Consider the following 17670-nt stretch of genomic DNA (forward strand, 5'->3'; position numbering starts at 1 on the left):
GTGGATTTTGAGGTCCAAATTTGAGGAAGGATATTCTTGCTATTGAGGGCGTGCAGCGTAGGTTTACTAGGTTAATTCCCGGAATGGCGGGACTGTCATATGTTGAAAGACTGGAGCGACTCGGCTTGTATACACTGGAATTTAGAAGGATGAGAGGGGATCTTATCGAAACCTATAAGATTATTAAGGGGTTGGACACGTTAGAGGCAGGAAACATGTTCCCAATGTTGGGGGAGTCCAGAACAAGGGGCCACAGTTTAAGAATAAGGGGTAGGCCATTTAGAACTGAGATGAGGAAAAAGTTTTTCAGTCAGAGAGTTGTGAATCTGTGGAATTCTCTGCCTCAGAAGGCAGTGGAGGCCAATTCTCTGAATGCATTCAAGAGAGAGCTAGATAGAGCTCTTAAGGATAGCGGAGTCAGGGGGTATGGGGAGAAGGCAGGAACGGGATACTGATTGAGAATGATCAGCCATGATCACATTGAATGGCGGTGCTGGCTCGAAGGGCCGAATGGCCTCCTCCTGCACCGATTGTCTATTGTCTATTTTGGGCTAAATTGGTTTGTCCCGTACGGAACCGCCCTTGTCCCGTATTAGGCCCGGGGGGCGCTGTAGGCCCGGCCCGCCCAAAATCAGCCCTCACAGGCAGCCTTTTCACCCAGTAATTCCCAGCCGCGACGGCACCAATGGAGGACAGTGATTATGCCAGGTTTACAGCCCAAAACATCACCTCTCCATGTTCTCCAGCGATGCTGCCTGACTCGCTGAGTTACTCCAGCATTTTGTGTCCTTTTTTTTGTAAACCAGCGTCTGCAGTTCCTTGCATCTCCATTTTACTGCCCAGCAGGACATAATAGGCAGCACACACCATCTCAGGATGCAACTCAAGTGCGTGTCTGTTTTACAGTGGCAGGTGAGGGGGTGAAGGGTGGGGATGAAATGTGTAGGAAGGAACTGTAGATGCTGATGTACACCGAAGAAAGACACAAAAAGCTGTCTTTTTGGTTCATCGGTTGCAAATACTTTGATATTCAGAGGTTGGGAAAAGCAGTTTTATAAAATAAAATCCTCTCCTGTCTTCCATCCAAAATCAAGCCATCTTCACAACATTAGGACCAAATTATTCTGGTATTTAAATTAAAATTGTGAGCATCCTCTGTCTTGTTGGATGCGTCCTGCTGCTGGATACTATAATCAGGGATACTGGCAGGTTTTAGTGATGCCACTGAACGCTTACATCTGGATTATTTAGCAAAGGCGTGGACTCAAAGTCACATTCAGCATGATTTTGGAAGGTTGATTATCATGTCTTTTTACTACCATTAGCGTCTACATTGGCCAAAGTATTATTGATCGTCTGTTAGTTTTTCAGCTTAGAGATACAGCGCAGAAACAGGCCCTTCGGCCCACCGAGTCCGCACCGACCAGCGATCCCCGCACCTCAACACTATACCACACCAGGGGCAATTTGTACATTTTATACCAAGCCAATTAACATACAAACCTGTACGTCTATGGAGTGCGGGAGGAAACCAAAGTTCTCAGAGAAAAACCCACACAGGTCATGGGGAGAACGTACAAACTCCGTACAGACAAGCCCCCATAGCCGGGGTCGAACCCGGGTCTCTGGCGCTGTAAGGCAGCAACTCTACCGCTGCGCCACCTAGCTGCCCATGTTGCACATCAATGTCTTGTTGGCATCTTACAACTATTTGCAGGTGAAGTGGGGATCTGAAAGCTGCCAGAGTAAACTTGTAATTTGAAGAGTTTCGTGGGTATCAACTTTCCTTTCCACATTTGGAGTTTCAGTGGGGGAAAAAAATGCATTGATCAAAATAATTTTATACTATCTTCTCACGAACAAGGAGATTGTTGAACATCCAAATCTAAGATTTTCCAATGAGGAAAATCCACTTGGATGATCATCTGTCCAGATGTTTCTAATGTTCAATAGAGAAAGGAAATCTATTTTGTATATTAACCAGTTCAGTGCCCCCTCCACCCCCGCCCCCCCCCCCAAATATACTCAGGCCATGACCTACAATAGAGGGGGGGGGGAAACTTGGCAGTGAACAGGTTAAGACTGAAAAATAAAAATTGAAGTAACTATTGATCATCAGATCATATTTGCTCACACAGCATTCAATAGACAATAGACAATAGGTGCAGGAGGAGGCCATTCGGCCCTTTGAGCCAGCACCGCCATTCAATGTGATCATGGCTGATCATTCTCAATCAGTACCCCGTTCCTGCCTTCTCCCCATACCCCCTGACTCCGCTATCCTTAAGAGCTCTATCTAGCTCTCTCTTGAATGCATTCAGAGAATTGGCCTCCACTGCCTTCTGAAGCAGAGAATTCCACAGATTCACAACTCTCTGACTGAAAAAGTTTTTCCTCATCTCAGTTCTTAATGGCCTACCTCTTATTCTTAAACTGTGGCCCCTTGTTCTGGACTCCCCCAACATTGGGAACATGTTTCCTGCCTCTAACGTGTCCAACCCCTTAGTAATCTTATACGTTTCGATAAGATCTCCTCTCATCCCTCTAAATTCCAGTGTATACAAGCCTAGTCGCTCCAGTCTTTCAACATATGACAGTCCCGCCATTCCGGGAATTAACCTAGTAAACCTATGCTGCACGCCCTCATTCAGTCCATGAAATGACTACTTTGCCACCTGGTTGCAAGACTCATCCCATTAATCAGATTGTTCTGTTCCAGCCAACAGTCACTTGCAATACACACCATTGTGTGTACTGCATACACATGGATAGTATCCAATCACCAAGATCAAATTAAGTCTGCCATTTAGATGCTGCTAAGTCAGTTGGAAGGTAAATAATTGTTCCAATGACAAGCAACTGGCATAGTGCAAATATGCCACAGTGCATAGTGCCAATCTGAAGAAGGGTCTCGACTAAGGTTGCCAAATATTTCACTCCCAAATACGGGACAAGGTGATGTCACCGCCCGGCGCCCCATGTGACTTCACCCACCCAGCGGCCACGTGCTCCTGCTCCACCAATGGCGGCCGCCCGGGCCGGGAGGCGGGTTGCTACGCAACCTCCGTTAGGCGAACACACTCAGCTACACTCCGTTAGCCTACACTGTCCCGGCCTACAGCGGCCCGCGGGCCTAATACAGGATAAGGGCGGTCCCGTACGGGACAATCCAAGTGAGTCCAAAATACGGGATGTCCCGGCTAATACGGGACCGTTGGCAACCCTAGTCTCGACCCGAAACGTCACCCATTCCTTCTCTCTGGAGATGCTGCCCGGCCGGTGAGTTGCACCAGCATTTTGTGTGCATCTTTAGTGCAAATAATAGTGGCCTGGACGAGAAGGCACAATGAAAGAAAGTATCGACCCACTGCAGTGTTGGGCCATGATGATTTGCTTTGAACATATACAATGTTAATGAGTACACATTCCAATGTCATTGAATCAGGCTCACTGAACAAATCATTCTTTGACTGAGGCCACAAAAACTGATATTTCCGTATGTTCAAAACGGCAGAGAAATCAATTATTATGGTTGAGGTTGGATCAACTGGAACACATTTTATTCACTGGAACGTAACTGTGTCCACCATTGTGACAAATCAATGTACAATGGAATGAAGATTTGTCAGTTCCAAATGTATGGCAAGATTTTTCATTGCATATCGAGCCTTGAGGATGCAAGATTTCTTGTCATGGTTCATCCTGAACAACTCCGTAACAGAGTACTTTTTAACTTTTGGGCTGTTCCCAGGGACAGATTCGAAGATGGAAGTTCAGTTTAGAGATACAGCGCAGAAATAGGCCCTTCGGCCCACCGGGTCCGCGCCGACCAGCGATCACTGCACATTAACACTATCCTACACACACTAGGGACAATTTTGTTTTCAACATTTACCAAGCCAATTTACCTGCATACCTGTATGTCTTTGGAGTGTGGGAGGAAACCGAAGATCTTGGAGAAAACCCACGCAGGTCACGGGGAGAACGTACAAACTCCGTACAGACTCCCGTGTCTCCGGCACTGTAAGACAGCAACTCTACTGCTGTGCCACCGTGCCGCTGGAAGATCGTCAAGGATGCTCTTTCATTTCCACCAAACGCGTTTGCCTTGCAGAACAGCAAGATGTCATCATGAAATGGCCTGTTCTGGGCTCCAGGTGTAGGTGCTGAGGGACTCACTGCAGCAAAAGCTCTGTGGGAGAGGACCACAGTCCAAAGTCCTTCTGCTGCTGGGCACCAGGGTTCAGTGGAGATACCCCTCAAACAAGGGAAGAGATATCATCCTCGGGGGGGGAATGAGTGGTACGGGTGTTTTGTTCAAAGATCGGTGTGAAAACGACTGAGTGTCAAACATTGAAGTATTGACCCAGAATGTGGGAAGAGATTTTGCACAGTTTTTGTTTGTATGTATCTTTTATCCTCAATAAAGTTCTTTTGGGGAAAAAAATCTAGACTTGAAGCTGGATGATATCTGGAGTATTGTGTACAGGTATGGTCTTCTCATCCAATGATATACTTACAATGGAAATAGTGCCTCATACGTATACCAGAATGATTCCTAGGTTTGTCTTACAAGGAGATTACGTTATACTCTGGGAGATTTTAGATTTAGATTTAGATTTAGAGATACAGCACGGAAACAGGCCCTTAGGCCCACAAAGTCCGCGCTGCCCAGCGATCCCCGCACATTAACACTATCCTACACACACTAGGGACAATTTTTACATTTACCCAGTCAATTAACCTACATACCTGTACGTCTTTGGAGTGTGGGAGGAAACCGAAGATCTCGGGGAAAACCCACGCAGGTCACGGGGAGAACGTACAAACTCCATACTGATGGCGCCCGTAGTCAGGATCGAACCCGGGTCTCCGGCGCTGCATTCGCTGTAAGGCAGCAACTCTACCGCTGCGCCACCGTGCCACCCCATTATACTCAGGGGGAGATTATATTATACTCAGGGGGAGAAGAATGAGATGGTCTCAATGTATCCAACCCATCACGTTCTTCAAGATTTTTTTTTAAAGAGATGTTTAGCCTTTCAGTACGGACATGGAAAAGATTTCTTCAATACTCACAGCCCACCAGGACCAGAAGTCTCAGGCATTCAGCATACTCATGAATGATGGATACATTTTTGAAACATGGGTAAGGTTCAGGAGAGTGGTGTCGAGGTGAAGGCTCACCCATAATCTTGTTGAATGGTGGATTCGCATGGACTAATGACCAACTCACGTTGCTGTTACGATACGTTAGAACTTTATTTATCCCAGGAGGGAAATTGGTCTGCAAACAGTCATAAAACACAAGATACATGAAAAATGAAATTAAAGTGATGAGTGGAAAGTCCAGAATTTGGGATGTGCAAAGATTGGGGATGGGAGGGGCGGGTGTGGGCGAAGGGGAGTAGGTCTATCCCACGGCAGCTACAGTTTGATAGCCACAGGGTAAAAGGATCTCCTGTGGCATTCTGTGCTGCATCTTGGTGGAACCAGTCTGTTGCTGAAGGTGCTCCTCAGGTTGAACAGTGGGTCATGGAGGGGGTGAGCTGTATTGTCCAAGATGCTCCGCAGTTTGAGGAGCATCCCCCCTCCAAGACCACCTCCAGTGAACCTGGAAATCCGTCTGTTCTCATATTGTTTAAGATTTATTTTGAATAATGTCCGTTCAAAATTTTGACACTAGCTTAACACGATTACTTCTGTTTCCTCGGGTATCAACCAGGCAGATGTTGCCAATTATTGCAATGAGCAAAATTGACGAGGTATTATTTACGCGCACAGCACATGACATGCTTTAAACAATCATGGGTTGACAGGATATTTATTGTCACAAGAACTGGAATAATTCTATTACATGCTTATTCTGAGATCACTCCTGTTGATGCATTATCTTTCGAGTCCAGCTGTCTTTATCGTACACTCCACTGACATGGACCCGTTGGGTCCAAATCTCTCCTGCGGGTCCTCCCCCAACTGAGGATCCATGGACCCGTTGCCGGGCGGGGAGTGTCCCCCGGAGCCGTTGGTGGGCGAGAGTGGACAGGGAAGGGGTGAGGGAGGCACTCACCTTGGTGGCGATCGGCCAGCGCTGCAGCCAGAGCGAGCCATGGACCCGAAGCCTCTCCTGCAGCTCGGCGGCGAACAACGGCGGCGACGGCCATCTTGTTGGACGCTGTTGGACCCTCTGTCGCCGCATTGCATCATGGGAAGGCCAGGCGCGGGGCATGCTGGGACGGGCGCCGGTCCTCCCACTGGTCCTCCCGGCTGGGGGGGAGTGGGGGGTTGGGGGGAGCGCATTTATTAAAGTTTATTAAGTGAATTCAGATGGCCCTGTGTGATAATTCCTCTACCAAGTGTACACCTTGTAACTGGAGCTCCAGGTACATTACTTCCAACAACCATCTTGATAACTTTGGACAATTTACATTCATTTAAACTGAATGATGAATTCCAAGATTTTTTTTCCCCGATTTAAAATAACTTTCAAAAATATTAATTGCCATAGAGTTATGATTCTAATACAACTTCCTAATGAAAGAGATAATTTTACTGCCTCGTTTTTGCCCCCAAATAGAAGAGGTGTTTTAAAGTGAGACACCTGTTCATCATCTTGCTCAGCAGTCAGAGGCAACAAATGAGCTGCAGGGATGGCAATAAAAGAAAACATGAATAAAATATTTTATTTTCAAATAAAAAGACATTTTATTGGTGATGCTCAAGAAAATGCCGATTTATTCAAAGATAGTGAACAGGATATGAAAATATCATTGCACACATGCCCACAACTCCCACCTGCAGGATTTCTGAACTTCTGACTGCATGGAAATTCTCAGCAAGGTCACAGGCCTTTCAAGGCCTAAGTTCCATAGGTCCTTGGCAAATGTAATACTCCAAATACCAGCAAGTCCCCTGGGGTGTCGATTGGCCTGCACATGAACTCCACTTTACTTTCACTGCTGCTATGATAGAGAGCAGGGCTGCAGCAGATCGCAAGCAAGACTAACAATTCAAATGTTGAGGTCACGTCTGGACTTTAGAAACAAGCAAAGCTATTTTTTTTAACACCAGTTAGGGAATTACGTACTTACCCTTTAACATAGATATCACTCATCTCTTCTCCAGTAATACTTTTTTCATCCAGAAGCACATCACTAGTATTCCATATTACACAGCGAAGGAAATGTCTGCATGAAACACACACAAAGTGACAATGCATTGAAAATCCAAAGTGTGAACACAAGATTTAGCATTGGTCATATACCCGTCAAATAGTCATTAAAAACACTGTATAAAGAACTTGAGAAGCAGGTTGAAAAGGAAAGCCGTAAGGAAAACAGCAAAGATGCTTAACATTTCTATGGTTTAAACCAAAGAAAGACACAAAATGCTGGAGTAATTCAGCGGGACAGGCAGCATCTCTGGAGAGAGGTCATTTTTATGACTAGTTTACGCAGATATATTAAATAATTTAAAACACATAGGTAATAACATCTCCGAAGATACAATGTACAATTTGACATAATGTTTATTCATTAATATGTCATTAAGTAGGCTTCACTATTCCATTCTTGAAGGCAATTTCTCAATGTACTCTCATGCCTCATGCCTCATGGACTGCGTTCAACGTCTATATAGCAGCAAGCAGTTTAACAGGGACAGTGGGAAGAATCAAAATCACTTCACATCTCACCTGACAATCATGCGGAGGTAAAAAGTTTACATCAATTATCAATGAGTGCAATCAGAAGAACTGAAAGCCAATGGCAAATATATTATTTTTAGCGAATGATTGTAAAAGTTAGATAAGACCCTGACTTCAAGCCAATGGTTACATACAGGAAAATTAGTAACATTTCTAATCAGATTAGAAAACAGTCCTGGCCGAAACTACAATCTACCTCATTGGTGACCATCGGACTATCCTTGATCGGACTCTGCTGGCTTTATCTTGCACTAAACACTATTCTTTTATCATGGCGCCATACGATGGCAGCCTCGCCAACAATCTGTCTCGTTCTTTTCTTTTGTTGTTTTTAATCTGTTGTTAAATGTATGTTTTAGAGTCGCTTTAGTTTTGTTTCATGTGAGGGGTGGGGGAAACTTTTTAAAATCACTCTCCTCGACGGAAATGCAACTTTTTCCTATGTTGTATCTCCCTCCGCGCTGCGGCCTAACATTGTGGAGCTGGCGGCCTTTTATCATATCATATCATATATATACAGCCGGAAACAGGCCTTTTCGGCCCTCCAAGTCCGTGCCGCCCAGCGATCCCCGCACATTAACACTATCCTACACCCACTAGGGACAATTTTTACATTTACCCAGCCAATTAACCTACATACCTGTACGTCTTTGGAGTGTGGGAGGAAACCGAAGATCTCGGAGAAAACCCATGCAGGTCACGGGGAGAACGTACAAACTCCTTACAGTGCAGCACCCGTAGTCAGGATCGAACCTGAGTCTCCGGCGCTGCATTCGCTGTAAAGCAGCAACTCTACCGCTGCGCCACCGTGCCGCCCTTTGCTGGGGATCGACTTCAGGAGCTCCAGCCGCGCGCGGGAGCATTCGGACTTAACGTCGTGGAGCTTGCGATCCCTTTATCAGGGATCGACCTCGGGAGCTCCAATCGCAGGAGCTTCGACTGCCCCGATCACGGGAGCTTCGATTGCCCCGATCACGGGAGCTTTGATCGCCCCGACTGCGGATGGTTCGACTGCCCCGTCCGCGAGAGATTAAGGAGGAAAGAAGAGAAGACTTTATTACCTTCCATCACAGTGAGGAATGTGGGGTAGCCGCTTGTACTTTTATATAGTTGTGTGCTTGTTGCTTTTTTGGTATGACTGTATAGCAAATCAAATTCCTTGTATGTTTTTACATACTTGGCTAATAAATTAATTTGAATTACAAATACAATTACAATGTAACTATACACTGTGAATGGCTTGATTGTAATCATGTATTGTCTTACTGGTGACTGGATAGCACGCAACAAAAGCTTTTCACTGTACCTGTGACAATAAACTAAACTGATGAAACCAATCTTGTAGAAAAGGAAACGGGAACTTTCTTTGTTTCTAACAGATACAATTGTATCAATTTTCTTGGCAGTCATATAATTCTAACTGACCATTCCTTAAAAAAGAATCTGTCAGTTCCAGTCAACATATCCCATCTGTATAGATCACACACTTAAACAGGCGTTGCATATACACACACACTGTGACACATCTGGATGTATGCTGACACACATGTAAAGCTGAGGCTCTAAGGGCTGGTAAGGCCACATTTGGAATATTGTGAGCCCATATGTGCTGGCTCTGGAGAGGGTCCAGAGGAGGTTTACAAGAATGATCCCAGGAATGAGTAGGTTAACCTATGATGAGCGTTTGTCAACATTGGACCTGTACTTGCTGGTTTAGAAGAATGAGGGGGGACCTCATTGAAACATAAAGAATAGTGAAAGGTTTGGATAGAGTGGATGTGGAGAGGATGTTTCCATTAGTGGGAGAGTCTAGGACTAATCATAGCCTCAGAATTAAAGGACGTTCTTGTAGAAAAGAGATGGGAGAAATTTATTTCGTCAGAAGGTGGTGAATCTGTGGAATTCTTTGCCACAGAAGGTTGTGGAGGCCAAGTCAGTGGATATTTTTAAGGCAGCGATTAGTACAGATGTCAGACAGTGTGTGGGGAAGGCAGGAGAATGGGGTTAGGAGGGAGAGATAGGTCAGCCATGATTGAATGGTGGATTAGACTTGATGGGATGAATGACCTAATTCTACTCCCTTATGACCTGATGTTACCACTTCTTACTAATATTACCCTATATGGATGCCAACAGAAAATGCAATAGTCACAAGATATTTAGCTTATGCTCCATAACCTAATACAAATGATTTGTTCATTAAATGAATACAGACAAATAGTTATTATGAATGTCAAAAAATGTATCACACAGCACAACCACTTGAAAGTAAAAGAACAGATTTTGGAAATCAGGAATAAAAGGAGAACATGCTGGTAACAGTAAGCAAGCATTGCATGGCTGTTTATTGTGATAGCCAAAAATAACATCTTTATGAATGCAATGTCAGCCGGTATTAGGGTTGCCAACTTTCTCACTCCCAAATAAGGGACAAAAGATGACGTCAACGCCCACGCCCCATGTGATCTCACCCAGCCAGCGGCCACATGCTCCAGCTCCACTAATGGCGGCCGCCCTGGCCGGGATGCGGGTTGCTATGCAACCTCTGTCAGGCGAACACACTCGGCCCCGTACCTCGAACACACTCCGTTAGCCTACACTGTCCGGGTCTACAGCAGCCCACGGGCCTACAGTGTCCGGGCCTACTGCGGCCCCCGGGCCTACAGTGTCTGGGCCTACAGCATCCGGACCTACAATGCCCTCCGGGCCTGTTACGGGACAACGGCGGTCCCATATGGGACAAACCTATGTAGCTCAAAATACGGGATGTCCCGGCTAATACGGGACAGTTGGCAATTCTAGCCGGCATCTGCAAAGAGGGAAATGGAGATGATGAAGTAATAATTAGTCTGAAGAAGGGTCTCGACCCGAAACGTCACCCATTCCTTCTCTCCTGAGATGCTGCCTGATCTGCTGAGTTACTCCAGCATTTTGCGAATAAACACCTTCAAGTAGTAATTACTTCTCTTTTCAGTGATGCTGTGTGACCTTTTGAGTAATTTCCATCGATACAAGTAAAAAAGCAGAAATAATATAATCCTCACTTACTTTTTAGGCTTACGGGGTGTAATATCAAACGGTGGCCCAGGTGGGCCGAGACTCTTTGGGAAAATGTCCACCCACATCTGTAGTTTTCCCTAATGCAAGAGATAAAAAGGTGTGAGACAATCAATGCCCTACTGCCTGGAAGAAACAAAACACTTGATGACCATTTGGGAATAGCAAACATTATGCAGCTACTTATCACAACAGAAGCTAAATAAAACACCATTACAAATGCAAGACCAGTGGGTGCTAATCTGACAGTGATTGGATCATGCATAAATTAGATCATGTCTCATTCAAGTACACAGTTGCAGAGGGGAGAAACCATTTGTCTCTTTCAACTGCAGTGGCCAAAATTCTATAAACTCGCTCTCATCCAATTTACAAATTTATCTTCCTCTGTGATGAATGAATGAATGAATTGGAGCCAACTCTATTTGCACGTATTGTGGGTGACATTCGGAAGGCAGACTTACATTCCTAAATCTCAGGGCATCAAAAGATAGACTACTGATTAATGTCTATTATAAATAGGGTTGCCAACTGTCCCGTATTAACCTGGACATCCTGTATATTGGCCTAAATTTGTTTGTCCCGTACAGGACCGCCCTTGTCCCGCATTAGGCCCGGAGGGCGCTGTAGGCCTGGACACTGTAGGCCCGGGGGCTGCTGTAGGCCCGGACACTGTACGCCCGGACAGTGTAGGCTAACAGAGTGTGTTCGGGGAGCAGGGCCGAGTGTGTTCGCCTAACGGAGGTTGCATAGCAACCCGCCTCCCGGCCCGGGCGGCCGCCATTGGTGGAGCAGGAGCTCGTGGCCGCTGGCTGAGTGAGGTCACGTGGGCGCGGGCGGTGATATCACCTTTTGTCCCTTATTTGGGAGTGAGATAGTTGGCAACCCTAAGTTCCTTCCTACACAATTTGCCACCACATGCTTTTATCTGGCATTGCAGCTTAAAAACAGTGCTCCTTATTTTCTGTTCAGTACTCTCATTCACCTCTGAAGATTTCAGAGGTGAATGATTTCCTTGATATCCAAGTCTTCAGGACCCTTCGTTGCAGAGCCTTGAAGGATTGAATGTTTCCCAGTGCCACATGTGACAAGGCTGAAGGTGTAGCCTGACTCGGCTGGTCAGTTTCAGCACAACAGCCTTGGAGTTTAGTCCACTGATTTGGTAACAGCTCATCATTCTATTAGCTTTATTAATAGCATGCCATTTGCTGCAAGGCTTTTAGTCACTTCCAGATGAATTTCTGGCTTCTCTCTGCTTAGTTCAATACAATTCATTCCAAAACCTGTCCCAATTCCTTTACCTCATTTACATCCATGTCTTTCCAACTAGTCTTCCTTTTGGGTTATAATAAGTGGTTGAACAACAACTTCTCAAATCTCTACACTTCTGTTTGTCACCCTACTTACTTTCTCAGAAAGTGTACAATCTTCAACTAACCGTCAAAAGTAAAACTACAAAAAACTACTTCACAATTTTCTCCCTCACGTTTTGTTGCAGCTCATCCATGTTTTCCTTGTCCCAAAAGGCATGATATTGGTGCAGGATAACCCAGATAGGAACTTCTTCCATCAGCAGACTGCTTGCCCAAATTGATCATCCATTCCCAGTAATTCTGGATTATTGGGAACAGTGGCACAGCAGCAGAGTGGCTGCCTCACAGAACCAGAGAGCCGGCTTCGCTCCTGACGACGGATGCCGTCTGTGCGGAGTTTGCACGTTCTCCCCTATGACCACATGGGTTTTCTCCAGGTGCTCTGGTATCCTCCCACTTTCCAAAGACGAGCAGGTTTGCAGGTTAATTGGCTTCTAGAAATTGTCCCTAGTGAGTAGGATGTGAAACTGGGATCAAAATAACGAGTGTACGAGTAATTGTTGGTCAGCATGGACTCGATGGGCCAAAGGCCCTGGCTCCACACTGTATCTCTAAACTAACTTCTCAGGATCAGATGACAACAGCATCGGCAGTTCCATCCTCCACATCAGAAGACAACAATACTGATTGTGGATATGGAACAGCACCTCATATTTCGCCTGGGCAGCTTGCAGCCCAGTGGTATGAACATCGACTTCTCCAACTTTAGATAGTTCCTCTGTCCCTCTCTTCCCCTCCCCCTTCCCAGATCTCCCTCTATCTTCCTGTCTCCACCTATATCCTTCCTTTGTCCCGCCCCCCTGACATCAGTCTGAAGAAGGGTCTCGACCTGAAACGTCGCCCATTCCTTCTCTCCCGAGATGCTGCCTGACCTGCTGAGTTACTCCAGCATTTTGTGAATAAATACCTTCTGATTGTGGATGATCAGCTATGATCATAGTGAATGGCAGTGTTGACTCGAAGGGCCGAATGGCCTACTGCTGCACCTATTGTCTATATCCTTTCTGTTGGTTGCAAATCAATGATTGGGCAACCTCCTACTCATCAAATGTGGAACACTAATTTCTTCAAATTTCCAACCTATCAAAGTGTGCTGCCGAAATATTATCAGCATGTCTCATGCTTAACCAGAGACCTAAACATCCTCGACCACAGCTACATAATGATCAAAACCACATACTGCTCTGCTCCCAGGCAAATCTGATCACCTTGGTGTGCTTCTACTCTCCGTTTACAAACAGAAACTGGAACAGGAGGATCTGATACAGAAAGCCTGCAATGCTGTTCTGAGGAAATAGATGGGATCCTTCATGGCTGCATTGAGTTGGTGGACTTGGTCCGCATTCAACCTAGATGAATACGCCATTGCTATCATAGAGAGACACAAAACGTTGGAGTAACTCTGCGGGTCAGGCAGCATCTCTGGAGAGAAGGAATGGGTGACGTTTCGGGTCGAAACCCTTCTTCAGACTGAGAAGACAGATGAAGTCTGAAGAAAGGTCTCAATCCAAAACATCACCCATTTCTTCTCTCCAGAGATGCTGCATGTCCTGCTGAGTTCCTCCAGCTCTTTGTGTTCCTCTTCTGTTTAAACCAGCACCTGCAGTTCCTTCCTACACACTGCTACCATAGACTTCATCAACAAGTGCGTTGAGGACAGTTGCATTTAAGAGGATGGTATCAGACAGGGCCCTTGAGGAATATAAAGAAAGGAGGAAAGAACTCAAGCAGGTGATTAGAAGGGCAAAAAGGGGCCATGAAATGGCTTTGGCGAGTAAGGTTGGAAAAATCCCAAAGCTTTTTAAAACGACATTTAAAATAAGAGAGTAACCAGAGAGAAGGTAGGACTGCTCAAGGATAAAGAAGGGGATTTGTGCTTGGAATGTAGGCGAGGTACTAAACAAGTACTTTGCATCCATTTTCACCCAGGAGCAGGACATGAGGCACAGTGCGATCAATGTGGAGAATACATAGAAAATAGGTGCAGGAGGAGGCCATTTGGCCCTTCGAGCCAGCACCGCCATTCATTGTGATCATGGCTGATCATCCACAATCAGTAACCCGTGCCTGCCTTCTCCACATATCCCTTGATTCCACTAGCCCCTAGAGCTCTATCTAACTCTCTCTTAAATTCATCCAGTGAATTGCCCTCCACTGCCCTCTGTGGCAGAGAATTCCACAAATCCACAACTCTCTGGGTGAAAAAAGGTTTCTTCTCACCTCAGTAACATCAATACCAAAACGAAAGGGCAGTTTGAGATTGAGGAGGTGGTGGTGGTGGGACTCTTGAAAAGCATTAAGGTGGATAAGTCCCCAGGACCTGATGGGATCTATCCCAGGTTATGAAGAGAGGCAAAAGCTGAGATTGTGGGATCCTTGACAAAGATGTTTACATCTGCTTTAGCCACAGGCAAGGTTCCAGAGGACTGGACAATATTTAATGACGTTCCTTTATTTAAGGAGGGAAGTAGAGAAAATCCAGTGAATTACAGGCTTGTGAGCCACATGTCAGTGGTAGAGAAGCTATTGAACAGGATTCTTCTGGATAGGATTTACTCCATTTGGAAGAGATTGGGTTAATTAGGGCGAGTCAGAATGGCTTTGTACAGAGCAGACCGTGTCTGACTAACGTCATTGAGGTTTTGAGGAGGTGTCACAGATCATTGATAAGGGTTGGGTGGTGGATGTTGGCTGCTTAGAATTTAGTAAGGCATTTGATAAAAGTTCCCCATGGTATGTTGATCCAGAAGATTAGGATGCACAGGAACAGTGACTTAGTCATATGGACTCATTACTGATAGAAAACAGAGGGTTGTGCAGGAAGAAACTGTAGATGTTGTTTTAAACCAAAGATAGACCCAAAAAGCTGGAGTAACTCAGCGGGTCAGACAGCATCTCTGGAGAAAAGGAATAGGTGACGTTTCGGGTCAAGACCCTTCTTCAGACAGAGTCAGGGCGAAGGGAAATGAGAGATATAGACAGAGGTATAGAGAGATATAGAGCAAATGAATGAAAGATATGCACTAATGTAACGATGATAAAGGAAACAGGCTGTGGACGAGGTGAAAATGAGTTACAGCAAATGCGATTCACAAGACGACTTTGAAGCTAGCACAATGACGGGCGGGGAGGGATGGAGAGAGGGTTGGAGAGAGGGTACAAGGGTTACTTGAAGTTAGAGAAGCCAATATTCATACCACTCAGGTGTAAGCTGCCCAAGTAAAATATGAGATGCTGTTCCTCCAATTCATGTTTGGCCTCACTCTAACAATGGAGGAGGCCCAGGACAGAAAGGCCAGTGTGGGAATGGGAAGGGGAATTAAAGTGTTTGGCAACTGGGAGATGAGGTAGGTTGTCGTGGACAAGATTTAGGCTGGGGGTCTGTGACCAGTGGAGATCTACAGGGATCTGTGCTGGGACCTCTGTTGTTTAAGGTTATAGAAATGACTTGGATGCAAGTGTAGACGGATTGGTTAGCAACTTTGCAGGTGACACCAAGATTGCTGGGATTGCGAGGAAGGCTGTCAAAGTCCACAGCGAGATACAAATCAGCTACAGAAATGGGCCAAGAAAGGTCAGGTAGAGTTTAATCCATGCAAGTGGGAGGTGGTGCACTTTGGGAAGGTGTAAAGGGAAAATATATAACTAATGGCACTGATGTACAGAGGGATCTTAGGGTCCAAGTTCACAACTCCATGAAAGTGGCAACACCAGTAGACAGAGTGATGAAGAAGACATACGGTATGCTTGCTTTCATTGTTCGGGGCATTGAGTATAAGAGTCAGGAAGTCACAATGCAGCTTTAAAGGGCTTTGGTGTGGCTGCGTTTGGAGTATTGTATGTAGTTTGCCCCATAACAGGAAGGACGTGGTGGCTTTAGAAAGGGCACAGAGGTGGTTTGCCAGAACGATGCCTGGATACGGGGGTATTGGCTACAGGGACAGCTGTGGAATTCTCTGCCACAGAAGGTAGTTGAGGCCAGTTCATTGGCTATATTTAAGAGGGAGTTAGATGTGGCCCTTGTGGCTAAAGGGATCAGGGGGTATGAAGAGAAGGCAGGTACGGGATACTGAGTTGGATGATCAGCCATGATCATATTGAATGGCGATGCAGGCTCGATGGGCCAAATGGCCTACTCCTGCACCTATTTTCTATGTTTCTATGTTTCTATCAGACAGACTTGCATTGTTTTCTCTGGAGGTTGCAGGGAGACCTGAGAAAAGTATATAACATTTCAGAGAGGCATGGTGGAGCCAAAGTACCAAAATGTCTATTGATCAATTGTGTCCTTCGTCACTACTATGCTAATCTGCTCATACACTCAAGTCCCTTATTTCTTGTACCCTCCAGTTAGTCCTTCTCTGTGCTGATATTTGTCTTCTGAAGGGTAGTGTTCAGGCCTGTACACAATAATCAGCTGATAATGTGCAGGAAGGAACTGCAGATGCTGGTTTACACCGAAGATAGACACAAAATGCTGGAGTAACTCAGCGGGACAGGCAGCATCTCTGGAGAGAAGGACCGGGTTACTTTTCGGATCGAGGCCCTCCTTTATCCAGAGATGCTGCCCGTCCCGCTGAGTTGCTCCAGCATTGTGTCTCGAATCAACTGATTATGATGTACAGTGATTTGTAAAGGTTTCACATGACATTCCGGTTCCTTTACTCAATGTTCTCAAGGGCACATGTCACAGGTTCCACTTAAGACAGTACAATTAAAATAGCATTCTTCCCATTATATTCTTTCCCGTGTGCATCACGTTATATTTATCCACCCTAAAATTCATCCGGTATGTACACCGATCAGCCAAAACATTATGATCACTGACAGGCGAAGTGAATAACATTGATGATCTTGTTACAATGGCACCTGTCAAGGGGTGGGATATATTGGGCAGCAAGTGAACAGTCAGTTCTTGAAGTTGATGTGATGGATGCAGGAGAAATGGGCAGGAGTAAAGACCTGAGCGACTTTGACAAGGGCCAAATTGTTATGGCCAGATGACTGGGTCAGAGCATCTCTGAAACGGCAAGGCTTGTGGGGTGCTCCCGGTCAGCAGTGGTGAGTACCTACCGACAGTGGTCCGAGGAGGGACAAACCACAAACCGGCGACAGGGTGTTGGGCGCCCAAGGCTCATCGATGCGCGAGGGCAACGAAGGCTATCCCGTCTGGTCCGACCCGACAGAAGGTCTACTGTGGCATAAGTCACAGAAAATGTTAATGGTGGTCACGGGAGGAATGTGTCACAATACACAGTGCATCGCAACCTGCTGTGTATGGGGCTGCACACGGAGGACCAACAACATATTAGACAGGTGGTCATAATGTTTTGGCTCATCAGGTCATAATGTTTTGGCTGATCGGTGTAAGTGAACATCAGTCCAACTAAATGCTCTTAAAAAACTGAAAATACAACCATCACTCAGTTTCAGGCAGCATCTGTGAAATGAGAAAGTTAATATTTTATGTCAAAAACCCTTTGCAATTCCAGCATTTTCTTTTTTATTTCATATTTTCAGCATCTGCCTTGAAGC

At 45.6% G+C, this 17670-nt stretch overlaps 1 protein-coding gene across 1 annotated transcript in view; it reads right to left on the bottom strand.

Annotated features, from left to right (window-relative positions):
* The window catches only part of LOC144601510 (myoferlin-like), a 285637-nt gene that overhangs the window by 49141 nt on the left and 218826 nt on the right, over positions 1-17670 (bottom strand). The window contains exons 47-48 of the mRNA XM_078413727.1: positions 10754-10842; positions 7092-7187 (exon numbers count right to left, since the gene is read on the bottom strand). Coding sequence (XP_078269853.1) covers positions 7092-7187; positions 10754-10842 — 185 coding nt within the window. The remainder of the gene's footprint in view (positions 1-7091; positions 7188-10753; positions 10843-17670) is intronic.

This window comes from Rhinoraja longicauda, chromosome 16 (assembly GCF_053455715.1).
Source record: "Rhinoraja longicauda isolate Sanriku21f chromosome 16, sRhiLon1.1, whole genome shotgun sequence".
Taxonomy (NCBI): domain Eukaryota; kingdom Metazoa; phylum Chordata; class Chondrichthyes; order Rajiformes; family Arhynchobatidae; genus Rhinoraja; species Rhinoraja longicauda.